Source organism: Temnothorax curvispinosus, unplaced genomic scaffold (genome assembly GCF_003070985.1).
Source record: "Temnothorax curvispinosus isolate PA1 unplaced genomic scaffold, ASM307098v1 QBEX01017430.1, whole genome shotgun sequence".
Classification (NCBI taxonomy): Eukaryota; Metazoa; Arthropoda; class Insecta; order Hymenoptera; family Formicidae; genus Temnothorax; species Temnothorax curvispinosus.
Window position 1 is genome coordinate 51,704 of NW_020227210.1, and position 23,761 is coordinate 75,464.

The 23,761-nt window shown below is 35.5% G+C and overlaps 2 protein-coding genes across 4 annotated transcripts; one reads left to right on the plus strand and one right to left on the minus strand.

The window, feature by feature from the left end:
* Positions 1–705: 705 nt before the first annotated feature.
* On the minus strand, positions 706–9,822 carry LOC112467492 (mitochondrial glutamate carrier 1-like). The gene is made up of 8 exons (XM_025036139.1): positions 9,544–9,822; positions 6,384–6,462; positions 6,005–6,139; positions 5,505–5,654; positions 2,648–2,784; positions 2,084–2,269; positions 1,850–2,000; positions 706–1,681 (listed from the first exon to the last, which is right to left on the minus strand). Exons 2-8 carry the CDS (start codon positions 6,434–6,436, stop codon positions 1,543–1,545), a joined length of 951 nt encoding a protein of 316 aa, XP_024891907.1. The 5' UTR covers positions 6,437–6,462; positions 9,544–9,822; the 3' UTR covers positions 706–1,542.
* A 4,465-nt stretch (positions 9,823–14,287) lies between these two features.
* Positions 14,288–21,110, plus strand: LOC112467487 (putative sodium-dependent multivitamin transporter). 3 transcript variants are annotated; one of them, XM_025036131.1, is made up of 9 exons: positions 14,288–15,150; positions 17,277–17,401; positions 17,499–17,720; positions 17,806–18,146; positions 18,235–18,354; positions 18,606–18,823; positions 19,031–19,248; positions 19,315–19,565; positions 19,639–19,948. In XM_025036131.1, the coding sequence occupies exons 2-9, from the start codon at positions 17,282–17,284 to the stop codon at positions 19,946–19,948; spliced, it is 1,800 nt and encodes a 599-aa protein (XP_024891899.1). In that variant the 5' UTR covers positions 14,288–15,150; positions 17,277–17,281. The 3 variants fall into 3 exon arrangements, with proteins under 3 accessions (XP_024891899.1, XP_024891898.1, XP_024891900.1); XM_025036130.1 differs by lacking the exon at positions 14,288–15,150 and adding an exon at positions 15,391–15,886 and having other exon boundaries at positions 19,639–21,110; XM_025036132.1 differs by lacking the exon at positions 14,288–15,150 and adding an exon at positions 15,682–15,762.
* Positions 21,111–23,761: the final 2,651 nt, after the last annotated feature.

Below are 23,761 nucleotides of genomic sequence, written 5' to 3' on the forward strand. Positions count from 1 at the left end.
AAATTATATTGTTGTTAACAAAGTACGACAGAGAGTAACGTTACATATACTAGATATACGTTAAACGAAATTAGTATAAGTTTAATTGCTATTGACGCGATCATTATGCATGAGTGTTAAATTTAAACGTATGCGATTCACCTCGCGCTACCGTAGCGAGGTTGTAGGATTTATTAATAAGGACCAATGTGATGTCCGTATGACAGTTATGAGAAACTCGAGCAAATAATAGACATTTGAACACAAATCTTGCTTTTTTATCAAAGAATGAACGAAATGTACGATTGAGGCAAAACATGTATGATAATTCTTACATGATTAATGAACGTTTGAAACTTAATAATTTATTTTAATTTGTACCTTTTACATCTCATTATGTATATTTTCCTCAATAACGAACACACATAAATTTTTGCTATTACTATATTTTTAACCCTTCCCAACAGGGAACAGGCTTTTCTTGAATATGTGAAAGTAAGAGATGAAAAATAGAAATGAATTGTTTTCTATGGAATATAATATTAAAGAGCAGATATATTTTATATGTTGATCTTAATGCGCCTGCATTTATTTCAATAATTACTTTTTATAAATCACATAATGTAGTAGCTCGAAAAAAATTGCCGCAACCCAGGATGAAAGAACGATGTCAAAAAGTGAAAAAATAAAGGGATAAAAGAAATAAATGAAAAGAAGCACATCAGCTGCAGTTGCTTAAAAGATTCTGTAATTTGCTGTTTATATTACATATGTGACCATAAAGTGTTTTTCTTGACATAAGATAAAAATTAAGAAAACTAGGTAACGAATGTGAGCTTTAACAAAATATTATGCCAAAATATTCTATTACGTCTAACGAAAAACGTCTGTTTAAAAAATATCACGTTGAATCTGCTTAATGTCTTTAATGTACATGTATAATTGACACTATAATTATGGCTAGTCTGGTAGATATAACAACGAAGATCCCGATATACATCTATTAACGAGCATAATTCGTGGGCAGGATCTCGCATATAATTTAGAGTCTATAAAGTAGGGGGAAGAGATGAAGAAGCGCTATTATTACATGGAAAAATGCATGACCTAAATATTGAATAACATGTAATTGGTACGGCTGCGAAATATTTGTAATTCCATATGTTTTCCTAATGATTCGATGTTTCGATACATCAACGCAGCGATATAATTTTATGAGTACGTCACAAGAACGCAATATGTTAGTAGACGAACGTATATTGATTCCGTTGTTTGATTAGTAATTTTAATGCACTTTGCGAATATGGACTTAAAAGATAGGGATATATTTCATTCAATTATATATGGATTCGTTATAATTCGCGACCTGCGGGAATTACGATAGTTCCAATTACGTATTCTTTCTTACTTTCTTTTACATATTAGCGATTCCGTTTAAATAACATTCTTATTGCGACGACGGAGAGCAAAATTCTCAAGCAAAAATACAACTACATTCTACAACGATTATTATTGTCGGTTTCCCAGAGCATTTGAACGGCACGAATCGGCGATATGGCGATTTCACTTCAATCCCAGCAGCCACTCAGCTACGCCGAGATAATAGACGGTTTGTGCAATTCCGAATAACGGCGCTATGACTATCATTCGGCAAGCGCCGCCTTTGAAGAACGCCGTAGGTCCCTCGTTTTTAAATGTCTTCCTACAAGCCGGAAATAATTATTATAAAGCCTTTGTATTATCCTTACTCTGATTTGAGATCTAAGCGCGCATGAATTCATAGATTTATATGTAATTTCGTGTATAAACTTATTGCTATAGTAATGACTGAACGATGACTGAATAAGCGAATATTCAAGAGATGACTCACAGTATACAGTCTAACACTCCGTTGTACGTTGGATCACCAGGTGCTTTTTTGATAACTTGCAGTCTAGTTTTGATTACGTCGAATGGATTCACCATTAATGCGGCCGTCGAGCCGGCGGCGCATCCGGCAAGGAATGAACACCAGAATACAGCTAATATGAAGCGATATTGTTACCGTTAATATAATCTTCGTTTAGGATCGTGTATAACAGCGCAATTATATACTGGTACTTACAGGAACCGTCTTCTCGCTTTGGCCCGAGATCATTCAGTCTGGCGAACAGCGGGAAGTAAATGACGGAAAACGTGACGTCTCTGAGTGCCGTGGCGCCGGTTCCTTGGTACAGCCCCAGTATACCTCGCTTCCTAAGTAGATCTACCGTTAATGACCAAGCGGATACCTTTGGCACTGCTTTACCCGCTGCAACAGTAATGCGTTATGCAATTTATTGTTATAGACACGGACAGGCGTAATAATTCTAAAACGGATACAGTTGTACACATTTCCACGTTTTAGAAACTGTTCCAATATGCGTTACATTTCTATATCGTATAAACATGTGTAAAACTTCAAATTTTACAAAATATGTAGTCGTCCATGGCAATTAATCAACATCATAAAAGATACAACAAATAAGAAGCGTCTGTTGTTCGAAATTGCGAAATTATTAACAATGTAACAGTAATGAGAAACTTAGAGATATGTGAACAGCGCGCGATACCCGCGAATAATCTCGCTGCAAAATTCGACGAGACGCAAAAGGAATATCTTGAGAAGTTTATTGATTGCTTTTATCACCTTCCTTAGCTGCCATGGCGACTCTGCCAGCGTCTTGCATTTGTATTTTAAGCAGTTCCATCGGAGTGGTAACGACTATTTGGCATGCTCCCGCCAAGCCGCCGGCGAGCATTTCACGTTCTATTGGCAATTGTTGTCTGGACAACAGATTAAAAGAGTCCTGGGATCACGGCACATATTGCAAAAAATCTTAATACATGAAGACTGGCACACGACTGATCTTCGAAAAAAAATATTTTACGTTCTCGAAAAATCGCTTTTCGCGATTGACTAGTATGTTTAGCAACAGGTAAATTTTACCGAGCTCAACTTTTCCAATTAAAAGTAAGGCCAATCCATTGTCTTAAAACCGATTTTCGATTATCATTTAATGGCTATGCGATTCAATTGTGTATTAATTAAATATTCAAGGATTAATTTTAAAAAATCAGTTTCTCGAATTTATCAAAGTTTTTTGAGGATATAAAACGTGATTGTCTAAAATTCCAATTGATTTTCTTTCGGAAATAATTGTCAGGGTGCCAGTCTTGGTGTAAGGGAGATCATTCAACGCTAGTGGCATGATAAACAATATATCAAACATCTTAATAGACCACAGAGCATCAAAATACATTGGCAAAAACGTAAACGAAGCAAACTGTTAACTTTATGATTTGCAATTTATTTGTAATTCCAATAGCATGACGTGACACTAATGAGAGCTCTTTATGAATAGACGAAATTATTCGGTATATCAAAAAGCAACTTTTAATGAAGCAAATGAGACGAGTTACAATTTATAATTGTAAGCTAAAATAAAAACTTGACAGTTACATTGCGTTATAGTGCTATCTGACATTTAACAAATTCTCAGCAACTCTATCAGACTATTTCTGACTAAAGTTTGTATAATTTCTGGTATGTCATTACTCTTGGATTTTGGATTGTTCTGAAGAAAGTATTTCGTAAGGAAGAAAGGGGGAAAGCAAAAATTACCCTGCTCTCGTCGATTGCTTGCGACTTGGTTAGCTATTATGGTTGCTCGCACCGTTTGCCAGGTCATTTAACTCGGAAATTACATTCAAACAGGTAGCTTCAGTTGTCTAGAATTACAGAATAATATACTTCAATATATTTTATGACAATATAAGATTCTGGCATAATAGCACGAGCCCAACTTTGTTTTTTGCCTTTCTCGAAAAGTAAAGAATGAGCCATGTTCGTAATCTTAAAATTTAATAACGCTTTAACCAATTTAGAATAGAACTAAAGAGTTACAATATCTATAAAAAGAATAAATGGGAACTGAAAATAGTCTGTCAATTTTTACTAAGAAAATTAATTCCAGAAGTATATATGTATATCGTATAGAATATGCAATAATTCTGCAAATTTATTCAGCAAAAATCGGACACTATAAATTCTAAATTAATATGTTCTTGAACATTAAATCATTCTCATTAAATAATTTGTTGTTTTCAAGTATCGCTGGACCCACAGTTATAATAAAACGATTTTTTTCTAGTTACTAATAATTTGTTGACATTAAATAGATATACACTTTGTGTGTAATTTACTTGGAAGGTAGTGTCGATGTTAAGTGCAAGCAGTTATTGAAGAAATTAATAACAGTGGTTAGCAACAAGAATAAATATACTCTAAGGTATTCTAAATGCTATGATGCTCTAATGACAAAATGCTATGATGCTCTATGATGCTCTGCTGATCAAACGATACAGCACTACATTACTAATTTTTGAGGCTTTCCAATTATGCTTTTTTTTTTAAGAAATAAACTGTTATATTTTCCGAAGTAAACTAAACAATATAAATAAGTATTATATTAACTAATGTCTTTGATGGTAGCAATATTTTTCGGCATTTGATAACATTTAAAACAATTTATTGCAATGATGAAAACCTGATTGACGAAATAGATGCAAATTTGGTATATTAAAGAAGAATTGTAATATATTACAGAAAATATATGTGTAATTTTATTTAAATAAAGAAACCAAAGAGATCTAACATTTTCGAATTTTTATTCTAATAATTTTCATACCTATGTGTATCGTCTACTATGCATGCAACTTGGTCTAATCGATACTCTTTGGCTTCTCATTTTGTTATTGACGTCATTTAAACTTCATGGCTTCATAGATACACTCGCTCGTATCCTCCATTAATTAAATTAAAAAGACGAAATATTCAATTAAAAAAGTTAATGTTGATTATAATGTTTGTAACAGTTTACCAACGCTTGCGTCATTTCAATTTAATAGATGATGATTTAATAATCATTTCCCTTCATTATATAAAATTTGCCAAGGAATTAAATTAATTTAATAAAAAACCTAATTGGAAAGCCCGAGTTTTCAACAAATTTTACATATATAATTTAATAGAAATTTTATTATCCAAAATATATTTCATGCTGATCCACTTGCCATAAACTTTGAATAAACCCCTTTAAAATACATAAGTATTAAATACAGTGAAAAAATAATTGCTACAGAAAATTAGAATTTTAAATGGAAAGGAAAAGATGACGCGTATAAGAAAAGAAGTTATAAATTATCTAAAAAATAAAAAGATGTTAAGTATTATATAGGATGCTAAAGATTTAAGTCCATTTAAAATTAAATCTATAGAATATGAGAAAATAAATTGTTAATGAGTACTAGGCACTCACTATGAATACCTAATGACTATCTTTAAAAATATATTGGCATAATCCGACTAAACAACTCCCATGCTACTTCTCACGGGTTAACTTGCTCTGGCAATGTTACACACAGAAAGGAGCACATATACCACAAACTCTTATACGTCCGATAACATGAAAAATATATTATATAATATATTATTTGCAACATACCCAGGTCCGAGGGAAAGATAATGCCTAAATGTATCATTGGCAGTAAGTTTGATCGCTTTCTCGGGTGTGATCAATAATATATTTACAGCGGATCCCTTATACATTCCAAAATAACCCTCTGCCTTGTACGTCTTTTTAAAACAATCAAACCTGGAAAAAATTGAATACATTCGTTTATGATAAATCTCTTTGTGTTTTGTGTTCTTTTGAATTTTATCTCTTGTTTTCTTCAAAAAAACCTGGACATCTATTTACTTTATATTTAAAAAAGAAAATAAAAGAAAGTGTAAGTAAAATAAAAACGATTATTATGTGAAATAATATAACAATTGCTTTGTATATAATTTGATTATCAATAGACTAAGAATAATAATAATATACAAATTAATATTTCGAAGCTGCTTTTTAGTATAATAATTAGGGTATTATTTTTTTATTTGCGATGTATAATATCCATGTATGTATAATAGCTACTATAATTTCTGAAATAAAATACTTGCATTGACTTATACATGCGTTCGCCACTCGGACCGACAACTTGATTCTGTAATCTTGTTTTAACCAAATCGAGCGGAAACACCACGGACACTCCAATAATTCCGGCAATGCCACCGTTTATGATTTTTGGTATAAGTCTGAAAAACAGATACAAGGTTATATTACACACTTATATTTATATTCTTCTACATTGAACTATTATATCTATAAAGAAAAAACATCTGTTATTTTATTCCTTAATAACTTTATCTTTTCATTTATAATTAAAATAAAATTGTAACGCTTCTAAATCAGCATGTTCCGGTTTCAGATGTTTTCAAATTCGTCGTTTTACAAGATGTTATTATTTTGCAAGTAAGATTTTACAGAAGAAAGACGTACTTGAATTGCTCCGCAGGTTTCGGAGCTGGAGGTTTCGGACTGTCCTGTGCCATTGTTAATGTTAATTAGGGTCCCGTACCTGTCGAAGAAATTGATAGAATTAATAAAAAAAAAACTATATCGGTGATCAATGTCAAATTGCCGGTACGAAAAAAGATGTAAAATCTTTTCTTCGCACGCATCATAATAGCAATTGTTTTAATTCCACAAATATGAGCGTTGCGCAAAATTTTCCATTCAAATTCGTAGTGGAAAAACCTCGCAGTGTTGCGGAGGTATATTTGTCTGCAAAATTGATGGTGATTTGCCAGTGTGGCGTCAGTTAAGCCACAGGCATTAACTGTGACACTGCGAGGACGCTCTAAACAGTAGTCAAAATATTGTGCCAAAACTCGAAGGCCGTTTCATCACATAAAAGCGCTTTATTTCGCGGCGCGCCTGCCGGACAAATTGCACTTTCCGGGCAAAGATTAGTGTTCATCATATATATTTGTTGTCATCAGTTTTTGACGATAAGACATAACGCAATCGATAGATTACGCGAAGAGGTATAGGAATTTAAAAGATCTCACGAAAGAGCACAAAATCTGAAATTATATCTTCCTCCTGCGCTATCTTTATTTCGTGATAATGAAAACTAAGTATTCTTTTCTCTTGGCACCTGGCTCTCGGTTTCCATGCGTAATTTCTATTTTCGTCCTTTGTTTATTTTCGATATTGTAGGACTCCCACGGACGATAATCGACATTCTCGCTAAACGGGAATAGTTTTTATTTACAGTCGCTTGACACAGTGACTCACGCCTTTTCCGGAGCTCGTTTCCCGTTTAATTAATTAGTATTTTGATACCCTAGTCGCGGGGGATATATCGCCTTGGAAACCTAAACTGTCTAAAGGTCACGATGCGTCCGTTGATTCGATCGCGTGCGTTACCATCGAGCTCACTCGTTTCGTTACACAGAACGCGGGCATTGACATCCTACAATAGCGTAATCAATGCGACGTCAGGCGAACAGAGAACGTGCTATCGGCCCGTATCGAAGACGTATATACACGTGCACCACGTATATATACGCGAACGGAAACCAATCGGCGATCTGCCGATTGTGAACCGCGCAAATTGATTTCGTTTTATCTACCTCTCCGGATCTCTTACATAACGCTTCGGCGGTAGACCGAGTCGATATTACCCTAGAGCGAGTTTGTAATTCGTTCCGAGCGTCCGAATCCTGTTCCGTCGAACAGAGAGAAAGGGAATTTAACTTGGAGGCAATTTCTCCATATCTCTCGCGGAGGCGCAGGCAGGTTTCTATTATACGAAAAACAAGATGCCGAATAAAAGGCTGAAGCACTTTGCGGAAAGTTGAGCACGGGAGAATAATTGTCGTTGTCCAAACCGTCTACGTCTTGCGTTTAATTAAACGTGGATAAAACACTTCTTACTGCATTTACGCCAAAGGCACACTCTTTGCGTCGTTTTAAATAAGTCGAGAAATGTGTGTTTCTCTTTTTATGTGATCTCGTTCGATGAGATTCAATAAGAGACATATTTTTCCAAACACGAAAGAGTAAGGGGATCTCGGAAGTTATCGAGATTGTTATATTGTTATCTTATCCGCTCCAGTAGCTTGTTGCAATACAGATAAAAGCGGGAGCATTTTTGAGTCACTGTCCATTTAACATAACGGTAAATGATATAATAAAGAAAGTGAAGATCGTGGTAAAATAATTTTAAAGATAAAATTGATACGACGCGGCATTAAAACTATTAAGTCGAAAGCTTTATAGCAGAGTAATCATATTATTATCTTTTGGAATAATTACAATTGCTAATTATATCATTGTAATTGCATATGATAAATAAATATATGTATACCTACAATTATGACTGTATAATTATAATTTAATAAATAATATGAATTAATTTATTGCTGGAAACTGATATCGCGTAAAATGAAAAATTAATATTAATCTAAAACAAATTCGCGTACAAATGACTGATAATCTGTATAAATGTCGATAGTATTCGTTTAATTTCGAATCGATTTTCATTTCCCATCCCAGACACATCGCAGGTGAAATCCTACTGTGTCAAGTTACGTTTGCAGACAGATTCGGGAAATCGGATTTTCTCGCGTATTGAAACAATGTACAGAGGAATTCCTCTATGTCAGAGGATTGCATTCCTAGAGGAGATGTCCTCGATTCCATTCTATGTATTTCTTTCTTTATTTCTTATAAATTTCAGAGCAACTGATTTTTAGAGCAAGTAATGATCTTTTCAGTTTCCAAATTTTGTTGCAAGCAAATCTTATAAAATTTTATTGTTTTCCACCAAATATCAAGTAAAGTAAAAAATATAATAAATTAACATTTTTTTATATATATTATAAGTGACACATATTTTGTCTATTACAATTATTATTATATTGCATCAATCGATTACGCTCGGTATATATATAATACATGATAAAATATATTTACATATATTTCAAACACGTAATAAATATATTATACATGCTGTAAATAAAATTAAAAAATTATCCAAATTTAAAAATCACAGTCGCAAAGACAATTATAACGGAAACTAATAAATTTCGCCGTCAACGATCGTTTACCCTGCCCTGAGAAAAAATTCTCGCGCGACCAAAGATCATCAACGTTTAATCGGCCTGTCAGGCGTGTCAGGGCTCAGGGCATCGTGTGCGCGAGGTCCTCGCAGGTTATGTCAAAAGCCAGGCCGCGCGAGCGACGATCAGCTGATCGGCCGACCGTGCCGTCGACGTTCGTCGTGGCGCGTGAAAAGACGAGCATTGTTCGACAAAATCCCCCGCGAACGAATTGAAAATAACCCGTCGCGCGTCCCGTTGCGACGGTAACGCGTTCGACCGCCAGCGTCATATCAATTCTATTATTACATGTTCAGCCTCCGGAGCGCGTTCGGAGCGAAGATCGAACGCGCTACGCGGTCGTTCGACTCGAGCAAAAGCGTTTCGAGTCTCGGACACTCCTCGACCCCTCTTTATATTTTCTCACGATGCGCCTTCTTCCGTGAAAGAAAAAAAAAGAGAAATTCAACTCCCATAATCGCGAAATCGACGGCGAGCAAAGTCGCGACTCGCCGCAGGGATGTGGGAAAATCGACGGGTCCAACACTTACCGGTCAGACGAATAATCCGATGTGCACAAAGTGGTCGTCCCGCGCGATTGACGTGCCCGCTCCCGTCGCTCCCGATATTCCGGACGATCGAGCCGATCGTGAGATGCGAGACCCGGAACGGCTCCGATATTAGCCGCGGACCACCGGGAGACTCGTTTCCTTCGCGTCGGCCGACGGCGATTTCGCGAGCAGCATCAGCGACGCTCCGTCGACGGCGCTTTTGACAGACGCTCCGTGGGCTCCGAGCATCAAGGCGTTCTCGGTTCTCGCTCCAAACATCTCGCCGAGGCGCTCATGCGCGCGCGCACGCGGATCCCGCGGGCAGGGTCTGTAAACGCGAAGACTCGAAAGTCCCTCACCTCGATTTATCCAGCTGTTATCTTCCCTAGACCTCTCTGAGACCATCTCGGACTGGTGCTCGGCTGCTCGACCGACCGCCGACCGACCAAGCGGAGAGAGAAGCCTACTGAGAATAAACTGCCCGGCGTTTTTAAATAAAACATACTTCTATAACACTCTAAACTGGTCGCTTTGCCGATATTTTTGATGCCGAGGATAGGGAATGCCATTAAAATGTATCGTACATACATGCTCCGCATGTATGAAACACGTGGTCAGGCAACCCTTGAACTCAGGCATGTGGTATACAGAGTCACGTGGTAAACAGAGAAACACGTGGCGCGCTCACAGACAGTGCGCATACACATTCATACACGATACATGCAATGGCGGCTCGGTTTCATTTCCGAAACTTTATTTCTATCGCATGCGAGGTAATCATAGGGAGCGGTCTAATTGCAGAAGTCTGCGAGAAACATACGTTTATTAGCGCCTCTTCATATATACGCAAAACGTGTATATATATATCTTGAAATTACGTATATAGTCGGTGTGATATGAATATTTCTAACAAGTACTTATATGTACTTATATACCTATACTTTCTCTTGTCGAATATACACTGCCGCCCAATTTTAAATATATTATTTAATAACAATTAAATAACTTGCAAGTACAGAACGTAGGAATATACTTATTATTTGTACAGGGAGGAACAACGCGATAGCCTTTTGACTTTTCGCATGTGTTGTTAGCGGAATTTACAATTTGATTATTTTTGTATCATAATTACGGCTCGATTATTTCTATAAAAAAAATTTATGAAATATATCCTACTTAATCTCTGTTTGAGAAACTTTTGTTTTATAAAAATGTAACGAATATTTCTTAAATCTAAATCTGTTCAGTTAGAAAAATACAACAACTTGAATTTTATTTCAGTAATATAGTTATGATTTAATTAGAACAGCTAATATAAATTTGAAAATATTAATTGCATGCATATATTGCATTCCCATAAATAACAGATGCATAACTTATTAAATTAATTTACAACAATGGAAATATTAATCGACTCTATACTGGCCATTATAATCGCCAAGACGACCATCGTATTGTCTTGGCGATTATAATGGCCAGTAGAGTCGATTAATATTTCCATTGTTGTTTTTATTATTTGACTGGCGAAATAAAAGTAATTTATTCTGTTTAAATTAATTTAATTAAGACCAATTAGACAATTATACGTATATTCTCGAATAATCGAAGAAGGAACCTTTATTAAATACACATAACATATCTCTGAACTTATTAAGGTTGAAAAATGATCTACTTCACATGAAAAATGATTTCAACATTTATTTAATTTATTATGCAAAATTTTGTACACGATATAAAATATTTTAAACAATGAAGTGAGGAAACGCTATATGTAAGCGATAATTTTTTACTTTTTGTCCAAAACGATTTACATACATACTCATATTTACTTCACTACGTTTTACTCGGTTTTACTCCTTCATGAGAATCACCTTGACAAAGGCTCAGCAATTTAGCTACTATAAAGATTCTCATTCATATGCAATTATGCCTCAGCGACGAAAAATTACATGCGCTCTTCAGGATATTTTTTCGCGGCGGAAACCGCATAAACAGGCAATAACTTTATATTTCAAATTATTCTGCGGACTAAATGGATGTAACTTATACATTCTTCATGCGTTTGTGATGCGCTAGTCATTCTTTGAAATAACCGCAACTGCGCATATGCCAGCTTTAGATAATTCAGACATAGATGCGATAAAGGAGAACGCCATAAAACAATAAAGCAATTACAACGAGGATGGCGGAAAAAAATTTAGATAATACGTTTTGAAAGATAAAAGGTAGTAAAATAATTTTTTTTAACTTTTAATAAATTTTACTTTAATAATTTAACTTTTAATAAGTTTCCTAGAAAAAGTCTCTTTATTTAATTTGCACTTTGAAATGTATTACAATTAGAAGTTATATATTATTATAATCAAAGATATAATTTAAATTTCTCGGAATTACGTTAGACCAAGAAAATAACTATAATTCAACTGAAAAGTTTCAAGTGTAAATCGAAACGTAGTCCAATTGTTACGCACAATGCAATTATTTATGATAAAATAACACAGGATATATAAAACATTCATGTGTGGGTGAAAGCTTATTTTAAATTACAATTTGCCCTGATGTTTTTCAAGAACATTTGCCGCCCCCTCGCGCAACCTGATTATCTTAACGACGCGACCTTTGATCCTTTCAAGCATCGCCCTACGTGTTTTTGTATGAATTAATTATGCATATATACGAGCGCGAGCTAATTATTCTCTTTAGAGGCATTGAAAATAAGATTTCTCCATACTAATTCTCAATACTAGTTCTCAAGGTGCGTCTGGATGTGTAATCGCGTGGACTTTCCCCGTAAACTTCACATAGCTTTATATTGCAATAGTAATCTTACGCAATCATAATCGTGTCACAGCATCACACGTGACGCTGTTACTCGATAATGCAACCGATAATCATATATGTCGCAATACTCAACAGCATGCCGGAATGTTTACGGAAAAGATTGTATTTTGAAGTGCATCGATAAAGAACGTGCTATAATTACTATTACTAATTACAACGGCGCCGCGGCGCCGGCGTAGCTAGAATTTTTGAAACAAAATTCTTATTTATAGAAATCGTATATATGTCCAAAACAATTTATATCTCTTTCCTTCAAAATGTTTTTCCTTTTTACAGTTTCCAAAGTTGCGTACTTATTCTTTTCCTAACATAATTTATACATGTTTTCTCTTTAATTGTGATGCCATTACCGTAAGGCTCGGAGTACATGACAATGGCTTTGTCTTGCTATCGCCATTACCTAGCAGTTAACATATTTCGTTTCATGTAGTTAAACGGATCTTTCAAATATTTCACATATTTTGTCAACTTTCATTTTTTTCCTGTCAAACCTTCCGTCATCCGTCGAACATTTATAATAATGAAACCATGTCGCACATTTAAAAAAATGTTACGTGTCACTAAATTTGCTACAGTAGCTATAATCTTTTTTTTCCGTGATACTTTTCAAATGTCCCATGGTTTCGCATGATTTTATAGTCCAGTACTTTTGTAGAGTAGCCAATAATTCTGTATAAAGAACTAAAGCCTCTTTTCATCTAGGTACCGTTACGCGAGACAGGAAGTCTCTCGACTTGCCTGTTTTCCAGTTGCTGTTAATTGTTCCTCTTTAACGCTTTTCTTCAAAGAGTCTTTACATACTACGCGACGTTACAGATGTTTGTCGTAATAGAAAAGTAAAAAAAAATAAAAAAATATATAAGTCGAAGTAAATTCACTAAAGCGCAAAGTTCTTCGGCATCATGCAAATAAATTCTCAACTTTCTTAATTAATGCAAATATAAAATCTGTCATTTATTTCATATGCATTGGACATCAATGGATGGGAATTTATTGCTTTCTTCCGCGACAAAACACACACACGATAAAATTTTAAATCCAATTTTAATTCCAAGCCCATCACGTTTGTTGGCGATTTTAAAATTAATGTTACGAGTCTCACACATTTTACATATATATTCACTTATTGCCGTAAAGACCGTCAAAAAAATTCAATATTCTATAATTTATGAAGGAATCTGAATTAAAAAACAAATATTTTTTTATTGCCATTTTTCAATTTTTTTGCTGACGTATACGTTTTTGTTCTCCGGTCGATAGTTTTTGGATTCAATGAATACCGTCTTTTCATTCGATGTCTTACATCTATTTCAGCGTTTTTTCTGTCCATATTTCTGTCATATTTATAATCACAAGAAAAAGAAACAGTTTTTACGTTCTGATGTTATTTCTATATATTATTCTATAATATGCAACAGTACGCAACAAATAAAGTTATAACTCTTCGACTATAGGTAGTAGGTACGTAAGTAGGTATGTAAGTAGGCTATATGTATAAGTATATCTGTCGGAATCAATTTGGACATAAACATGAGATCTTAAGATTAGAAATGTTTGTACAAGGTCGACGCAGGTCAAAAAATTCCATCTCAATAATTCACTTCAATCTACTGAGTGGCGCACTCAAGTTACCTGCGCACCCTTGACGCATGTTGAAAATAAGTTTGCTATTTTTTCTTAAATTAAAGTAAAATTTTAAGAATATATTCTTCAATAGTCGAATTTTCAGATAAAATAAAAAAATCAATTTTTTTTTCGAGACTCATTATTCATGGTATATTGCTCCTTAAATTGACGCTTCTTTTTTTTCTATCATATTTTTCAATATCTTGTGTATATTATTTCTACAAATTTAAATTACATATAAATGATGCAGCTTATAAATATATCGTCTTTAAAAGTTGACGATTAAGAGAGGCGTTTATTAATTATGTAGAATATAATTACGTGTTTGTAATGCAACTTATAAACATATTGTCTTTAAAACTTATCAGTTTAAAGAAGTTTGTTGGTCGAATTCCAGTCCACGATACGAGTTCCTGGACTCGATTATTAAATTCTACAGGACCTCTTGAAAAGCGAGCGTGACTAGAATTGAATGGAACTTATTCTGCGATATTAAATTCCTCACATTAATTTGAAGATGTAATTAAGAAACATAGTTGAGTATATATCATTACACTAAAGATTTTCTCTTGTAGATTTTTATTGTTATGTGAAAATATGACTTTATTTTATTTTTTTTGCTACTTTACGCTACAAATTTATTCCTTCGATAAATTATCGCTATTTATTAAGTTACATCCAACGTTGGCAGGCAAATCCATCCACGAAATAGAAAATCTCTTCAATATTATACGTAAAAAGCTGTAAACGAGTATGAGAAATTTCTGGAGCACTTGAGCGACACACGCACGTGACAATATTTCAACACCAATTCCGATTCGTAATTAATCGCAGGTTGAAATCGAAGAAATTAAACTGCAAACTTGGAGGGCCTCCGCGCGTCGTCCACACGCGCGTCCGTTCCTGATGTGTACGGAAGAACCGGTCGCTCAGGTCGCTGGTTACGGAATTTCAGAGTCCCGGGATGACAATGGACAGAGGCAGAAACGATCGAACCGTCATGTTGGAGCGTGCGCGAGGGGTCGTCGGGCCGCTGAGAAGGAAGAAAGGCCTGAAAGGCTCGTCTCCTGTTCGCCGTCCGCATTTGCCCGGCGGCAGTCGGACGGATTTGTCGTCCACGGACTCCGGACTCCGAATCAGGCAAGTCATCGAGGCAGACTGTTGCGTTTAAAACCCTCCGTGCGAGAACGTACCACGTGTGTGCGTCACACGTATATAGACACATATACATATATATGTACGTATACGACGTGTCGAGACGTCGGGGCGCTATCGCAAACGTTTCTCGCCTCGCGAAACCGGTCACTGATAGTTTTACGTAATCGCTCGGCGCGTTTGAATGGAGCGTTAGACGGACGTACGGCGTGGACCGGAGGCGTGGAACGTCCGTGTTTCTTTCACGTTTTATGTCATGAAATAATGTGTGCCGCGTGGCCGTCGTCGTTATCGCCGATTGATCGCCGCGTCTCCGCCGAGCTCGGAGTAGGAGAGACAGGCGTGATCGGCACGTGCGGAAAGCGAACTGATTATATTGGCGAAATCGGATCAGTTCGTTCATCGATACTTTCCGCTACGCCGGCGAATCTTGAAGACGAAAGAATGCGCACCGTGAGAAGGGCGAAGAGAGGAGAATGGACTCACACGTCGATTGACGTCAATGACGAAATCAATAGCCGAGCGAGACAAGTCGCCTTGATTGCCGCTTATCTGCGTAAATCCGATAAAATTTATTTCGTGTCGTCAACGTGCAAGGTCGGTTAAGTCGTAAGACAACTATAAGGATCATAAATGCAAAATTGCATTTTAAAACGTCTCCGTGATAAGTGAATCATGCGTGCGTTAGCTTCTGAACAATATTCATCTTTTTTTAATATAGGTATGTGAATTTGATTAGAGGGACACGGTGCAATTGTGTGGAAGTGAAAAAGCAAGTGTCCGAATTTAAGATATTTTGATATTTAAATGTTTTCACAATTTTTTCCCTCTTTTGTGTTGTATGTTGCAAAATATTGTACGTCGAAATAACATTGGGTTTAAATGCTTTTGTTACGTGACGTAATTAAAAGTATTGCAAAAATTTAAAAATTAAAAGAATGCTATCTCTAAGACTCATTACAAAATAATTGATTGCTGTTTACTGAATTGATCTTTGTTTTATTGCACATTTAAATAAGAGAAAATATATTGTCCTTTTTATATTAAAGTTTTAAAGTTTTTAAGTTTAAATTCTTATTTTATAAAGCAGCAAATAATTTCTAAAACTTTTTAATTAAATAATAATAAGTGAATATATACCGTTTGTGTGAGTAACACAAGTAATAGAAATGTGTCTTATACGGATGGGCTGGATCTCAGCGTCTAATAATAATATTTTTGCATACCTATATCTATTTTTCCAGCTGTGCAAACGCCGAGTGTCGAGCTTGAAACGCAGTCTCAAGTTGAAGCCGAAATAATACACAGAATTAAATTAATAATTATAATTTAATAATGTAATGCTAAATAAGCATGTTTTGGAAACAAAAATTGCAAAGAATTTATTGCGAACAATTACTTCAGCCAGGATTCGAACCTAGAACTCTGTAACATCTAGAACGAATGTCTTTTTACCAATTCGACCATTGAGGCACATATTTATCGCAATAAACATTAAATGATAAGTAGAGCCGTCATTTTAGACGACGTGCATAGGTAATAGTAAGTTAATAAGTGAACTTGACCGTTTTATGTTTCCAGACCGACATTAACTCGCCGCGCAGTTTGCTGAGCTGGAAAAAATGTATACGTAAAAATATTATTAGGCACAAAAATCTATAGCTCATTTGTATAAGGCACATTTCTATTACTTTTTAACTAAAGTTTCTTAGTCTTCAAATCTACCTGATTCATAATATTCAATCACCGTTTGACAGCCGGATGGTTGTCGTTTGAAATCGGGACTGTCTTTTAAGTGCAACATTGTCTCAATTGTCCTCTACTTACAAATTGTATTACTTCTATGTTTTTTACCGCGAACGTGATATTATTTTGATTTAATTGTTACCGCATTGTTGAAGATGGCTCAAAGCAGAACCGAAACGTCCAATTTATAATTGTGTATTCTATTAGTTATTAAGGATTTATATAACGTTAATTACGTACCATCAATCGTGTTGAACTCGCAAAATTCTTTTCTACTTGTCACTTGTTACTTTTCAATTTATTTAAATATATTTTATTTCCTTCTAAAATTAAATACAACATTAATTATTTTGATTTGATTTCAGACGAAATGGCAGAAGTAAATACCTTAGGATGGATCGACTATCTGGTTATAGCGGTGATGCTGTGCATAAGTGCTGGAATTGGTATTTATTATAGATTTAGTGGAGGACGACAAAAAACTATGGAGGTAATTATTATTATTTCTCTTGTTAAAAGAAATTCCTTAAAACAAGGTAATTTTTTTCTTCAACGACTTTCTGTAATGGGCAACGTGTGTTTCACAGGAGTACTTCATTGCAAGTCGTTCAATGAGCATCGTACCAGTTGCAATCGCTTTGGTGGTCTCCTTCATGTCCGCCGTTACGCTGCTCGGTGTGTCAGCTGAGAATTATACATACGGGACGCAATTTGTTGTGATAAACTTATCGTATTTGATAGGTACACCGATTGTATGCTACGGATTTCTTCCAGTATTCTTCAAGCTGCAGGCGACAAGCGCCTACGAGGTGAGTTCTCGGCGAAATTTAATTTCGCTCCGAGAAGGCGTTTTCGATAGCACATATATATTTGAAGGTGTATTACTTCTTTTAGTATTTAGAAAAGCGTTTCGGAGTGAGAGCTAGGATGATGGCTAGTTTTGTTTATTGGATTCAACTGCTATTGTACTCAGGAGTGGTGCTTTATGCCCCTTCTCTAGCCTTGGAAGCGACCACAGGAATCTCTAAGACTGCCAGCATCATTATTATTGGCCTCGTGTGCGCCTTCTATTCGAGTATAGGAGGCATTAAGGCCGTGCTGATAACCGATGTATTTCAAGGTTTACTTATGTTCGCCTCGGTGTTTTTGATTATTGGCACAGCCGCGGGCGATGTTGGAGGATTGGGACAGATCTGGGAAATCGCGAAGCAGGGGCAACGGCTCGAGTTTGATAGGTATCATTAATGTTTCTATTGCAACTGCATAAACTCGACGAATCATAAACACGTAACGCACTAATTGATTACTTTATTTTTGTTGCAGCATTGATCCGGATCCAACAGTAAGACATACCTGGTGGTCTCTTACGTTCGGCGGTTTATGTACCTTTTTATCACTTTATGGAGTGAATCAAGTACAAATACAGCGTACGCTGACTCTGAAGTAGGTTCCATAATATAGTAATCTTAGTAGTACCGGATAAGATTAATAATTATATCAAATAAGCATTGTTAAAGCATTGCTATTGTTTTACTTATTGTGCGTAAAACAAAAGTCAATCAAATAATTTTAATCTTTTTCACGTTATTAAGTATTCTTTTCTTACATCATGTTTACTGATTAAATTGCGTTTGAAAAATTGGAGAGAGAGAGAGAGAGAGAGCTGCATTATATATAAGTAAATTTCATTTTAGAAATATGCGATCTTCGCAAACGGCCATGTGGCTGTCCTGGCCGATTCTGACACTTCTTTCGATCACAACTTGCTTCTCGGGATTGGCGATATACAGCAGATACTACAATTGCGATCCATTTCTCCAGAAAAGAATTTCTTCGCCTGATATGCTTATGCCACTATACGTTATGGACACAATGTCCCAAGTACCTGGCTTAGCAGGTCTCTTCGTTGCGGGTAATACTCTCATCGCAAATTAACTGGTCCTGGTTTAATACTTTATAGAAATTATATATTACAGATTATGAAAATAAAAATATCGGAGAGCACAAATGCTCAAAATTTGATTTTACGCATAACTTCAGGATATTTTTAAAACGAAAGCGCGCATCAGAGAGTGGATATTGCAATACTAATCTTAGACTGTCATCTGTGTGTTTCCAGGTATTTTTAGCGCAGGCCTCAGCACAATCTCTGCGGCGCTGAATTCTCTAGCGGCAGTAACGTTGGAGGATTATATAAAACCCGTACATAGAAAGTGCAGCGGGCATGAATTCACCCCTACAAAGTCAGCCTCGGTCGCTAAAGTGCTCGCTTTCACGTACGGTATGATCTCCATTGCGCTGGCATTTTTAGCGCAATTTTTGGGCGGGCTACTTCAGGTAATGCAATTATTATCCCTAAACGTAAAATTGAGGACGATAAGATAAATTTCTCTTTTATCGTAGGCTTCCTTAACTATCTTCGGAGTAGTCGGCGGTCCGTTGTTAGGCATTTTCACGCTCGGCATGGGCACGGAATCGGCGACGGAAGGCGGTGCGATAGCCGGTGTTCTCACGGCATTCTCATTTTTATTCTGGATCGTATTCGGTGGGCCGCGTCCGATCCCACCTAAATTGCCGACGACTATCGAGGGCTGTAATAATAATGCTGCAAACATAACGATGTCTGTTCTGCAGAACGTTACGAGCTTCTCCAAGTAAGTGATTCGTCGAATATCAGCTATTTGCACACATATCATCTAAACCTAATGGATCGTATCTCCTTTTCAGAAGCACCGGCGATAGTTCGTACTTCTATTTATATCGCATTTCGTACATGTGGTACTCTCCTCTCGGATTCTTAATAACGGTCGTGATTGGACTGCTCGTCAGCCATCTGTCTCGTTTGTTCATCAAAAATCAAAACGACAATTTAGACACTAATCTATTCTTTCCTATAATAGCGCGGCATATTATACGGAAAAGGCGACGTAACGACATAGAGAATGAAGGAGATCCTGCGTTAGATAGAAAGTATTCTTTCAGCGACATAATCCACGGGAAAGACAGTGCCACCGATAAGATATGTACAAAACTTTAATAGTTTAATTGTTATCTGAAATTAATAGGTGGACATTCCGTACTTATAATCGGAGGAAATTTACGTTCGAGCCAAAATCGTAAGGAGAAAAATAAAACTATTTCTCATTCCTCGGGACCTAAATGAAAATAGTGACAATTTTGAGAAAACCGCGGGCTTAGCAAATTTTATCAATGACTTACAATTAGCGTAAGAATAGAACTCGTATTTGTAAGAATAACTTTTTGCACAGGTACATAATTTTTTTATTAATATTTTTTTAGATAGTTTTGTTTTAATACGTAAAGTTAGGCAATTGTGAATCACAACACAATGTCTTCCACGCTGCGTTTGGCACTGCCAATTTATACTGCACTGAGAAAAAAATTTTCTGCATTTTAATAAATATTAGTTTGTATACAACTGTGACTCTATTTATTAAAATGCAGAAAGCTTTTTTTCAGTGTGTGTATAAATAAAAATCTCTTACAAACACAACGATGTTTGTAAGAGCTATGCGTATTTTGTGTAAAAAATTTTGCAGTGGAACATATCTCTATATATATACGTAATCAGTTTCTGTTACGTACATAATTCTCGTAGATGTACATACTTGAAGGGAATCTACCTCTTAGAAAATCTTGACAATATTTAACAATGTAAGATGACAGGGAAAATGTAAGGTTTAAGGCATGACGCTTGTAACGTCTGTATAGCGATCCTGTAATAACTGTCCGATGATAAAGAATCGAAATAAGTTATGTAGCCTATATGGTTACTTCTTGTTGACAAATATTTGCGCAAGATACAGTTGTCCGATTATTTAGGAAGACTTACTATTTTCTATATAGAATGATTTAATCGCGACAGCGGTATCTGCAGATTTTGTTGGTGTCGTTTGATAGTTAAGAGAGAGCTTGATTATGATTGTGTGAGAAAAAGGATATATACACATCGTTCATAAACGACGTGTATATTCTTAAAATTTTGATTTAAAAATGTACATCTGAATAACAATACTGTGCCGTATTTAACATTAAATATTAATATTTAATGTAAAATTTGATAGAAGTGTTTAGTAATGATGTTGTTAATATTTAAGGAGCCAACAAATCATGTTTAATAGCATGTATCGAGAGTTCAGTATTTGTTTAAAGTTTAAATAAATATTTTTTTGTGTTAAAAATATGATGGTTTTGAAATTATTGTATACTCTGTCAATTTAGACGACAAACATGTAATTTTATATTAAAATTGACTGAATCGCGTGAACGATTTGAGAAATTACTTTACATAACATGTAATTCTATGTGAAAAAATCTATTTAAGTATGGTAATTATTGCTAGCAATTAGAAAGAATCGTCTAAATAGCCAATTATAAAATTCTACTTACTACTTACTACAATTATATTTACATAATAATTTCAACGATTAATAGCAAACTCCTTCAGATTTATAAGTTTATTTTTACATTATTCTATACGTAAAGGTCCCCGCACAATGAAAAATATAAGAAACAAGAAACAGATATTAGCGATTAGGACTAAGGAATCAGGAATAAAGCTGAATGCACAATAAAAAACACAGACAATAGATTTTTTTAACTATTCCTATTGGAAGCCGTGTATCAATGCTATACCAGCTTCATTCCTGATTTCTTATTCCTAATCGCTAATACCTGTTCCTTACATTTTTGATTGTGCGGGAGCCTTTAGAAGCAAATCTCGTCAAGTAGTCGGTTGTGCCAATACAATCTAATAACATAACTTCGTCATTAGATGGCTAAAACAATACTCGATAATTCCAGGATGTGGAAGCGCAAAAACTTTCCTGATTCTCGCCTGGTTTTCAAATCGCGGCTTTTCTGCACAGTTTTATCTACGTGTACCAACTATTGGCTTCCTCAAAATTCCTGCGGTATGGAGCGCTCAAAAAGAAAAAACAAAAGGAAAAAAAAGGTCTCGGAGTTTATGCAAAAACATGTCACCACCATTGCACAACGGATGGAGGGGAAAAAGCCAAGGTGGCAGCGGAAAGATTCTGGTTCGTTCGGATTGACACGCCAGATTGAACCAACGCCGGCCAGTTGAAACCAGTTTCAATTTATGCGACTCCGCCGGGCCGCCGATCGGGACTCTCTATGGGCCCTTTTTAATTATTTTTCCACTGTAATGCGTCGCGGGAGGCGGGGGAGAGAAGGGGAGGCTATAAAACAACCCGGTGTCTAAGTTTTCTTCCTGATCCGAGTGACCGTTTGTTAATGACCAATTAAGTCATCAGCGTAACAGAAACGGGTTGGCCTCATCTTCGTCAGAGGTGTCAAATGTCTCGATGACCTTCCTTTGCGCGGGAATCGATTTCCTTGACGTGTGCTCCCGACGTTGACTCTTGGCCACATTTAATTTACCACTCTTTGCTTTGTTTTGTTAATTTATAAACGAGCAAAGACGAGAGACCCAGCACGCGGAATTAGCGGCATTTCAGCTTTGTATCAAACGCTCTCGTCTATCGTTTTAGAAAAATTAGTAGTTTGAGAAACTAAAAAAGATATTTTTTTCAACCTACATTTTTCGGTTATTATCTTATTGAGAATTTGCGCGGAACGAAAACAATTCTAATTTATGTTTCTTTAATTTAGATTTTAATTATCAATTATCCTGTCCGACAATCTGCATGAAATAAAAACAATATTATAATTTAATATTAATTATACCTTAATTTAATATAAAGTAATATTAATTAAGCAATTATAATGTTGTACAAATTTTATGTGACAACATATCGCCATGTGGAATTTATCATTATGGTTTTTTTCTGCAATTGGCAACATTTTTTAATGTAATATCCACATTACGTGTCACGTAGCATTGCTTAAAAATCGTATGGACGTATCATTTAGATATTATTTCTTCAATTTTATTTCTTATTCATACATATACGCATATATATATTATTTTATAGAGTAATGGGAGTTTGTAACTCTCTTCATTCCCGCGCTCTCGTTGTATTGTTTTTGACAACACATTTAGATTATCTTTGACTTTCGATGTCAACATATGTATCTGTACGTGTAACGTCTTGAATTTTAGCCTCGTAGGAGTAAAGTCTCTATTTCGAGTGTTCAATCGTGTCCCAGAGTGATATATGTGATAATAATATAGTTCGTTTGTTTTCAGTGTAACGATGTATACGCGTTTCTATGTGTAATCTGTCAATTTTAGAATCAAAAAAACGTCGTACGCATAAATAATCTGGTCAATGTAACATGACTTGTCACGACATTTTCGACCGCGATCTGACATTTTATGAATAGTTTAACGATCTTATGAGAGGCATCTGTACGATTTTCTACGACTAAAGTTTGATGAGGGGTGAGTAGTAGTCATTGAAATTTGGCGAAAATCGTCTTGGTAGCGACAAATTTTTGTGTGACGGATTTTTTAATAAGTTTACAATTGACACAATTTTTTAAAGAAATTTTAAGGAATTTTTAAGGATGGTTATTAAGAAGAGTTTTGCTTCTTAATTTAGTTTCTGCGATCGAAATCTCATCTTGTCCATTAATGCCAAGAGTTTAATACAGTTTAATATTTCAATACGATTACAAACGCACGTGTGTAAACAATTTGACAGTTATAACGCGACTTATACACCGCGCAATTAGCGACATATTTTGCAGTTCGCGTCACTCACATCCGAGAAATCGTGATTAGCGCGGATAGAAATGATAGAAATCAGATAAAAACTATTCATCAGCTATCGCCCTTCGTCGATTTTATTCGGAATTATCTGGTTAGATCTGAACACGACTGCGTCCACAGGGTGTCCTAGAA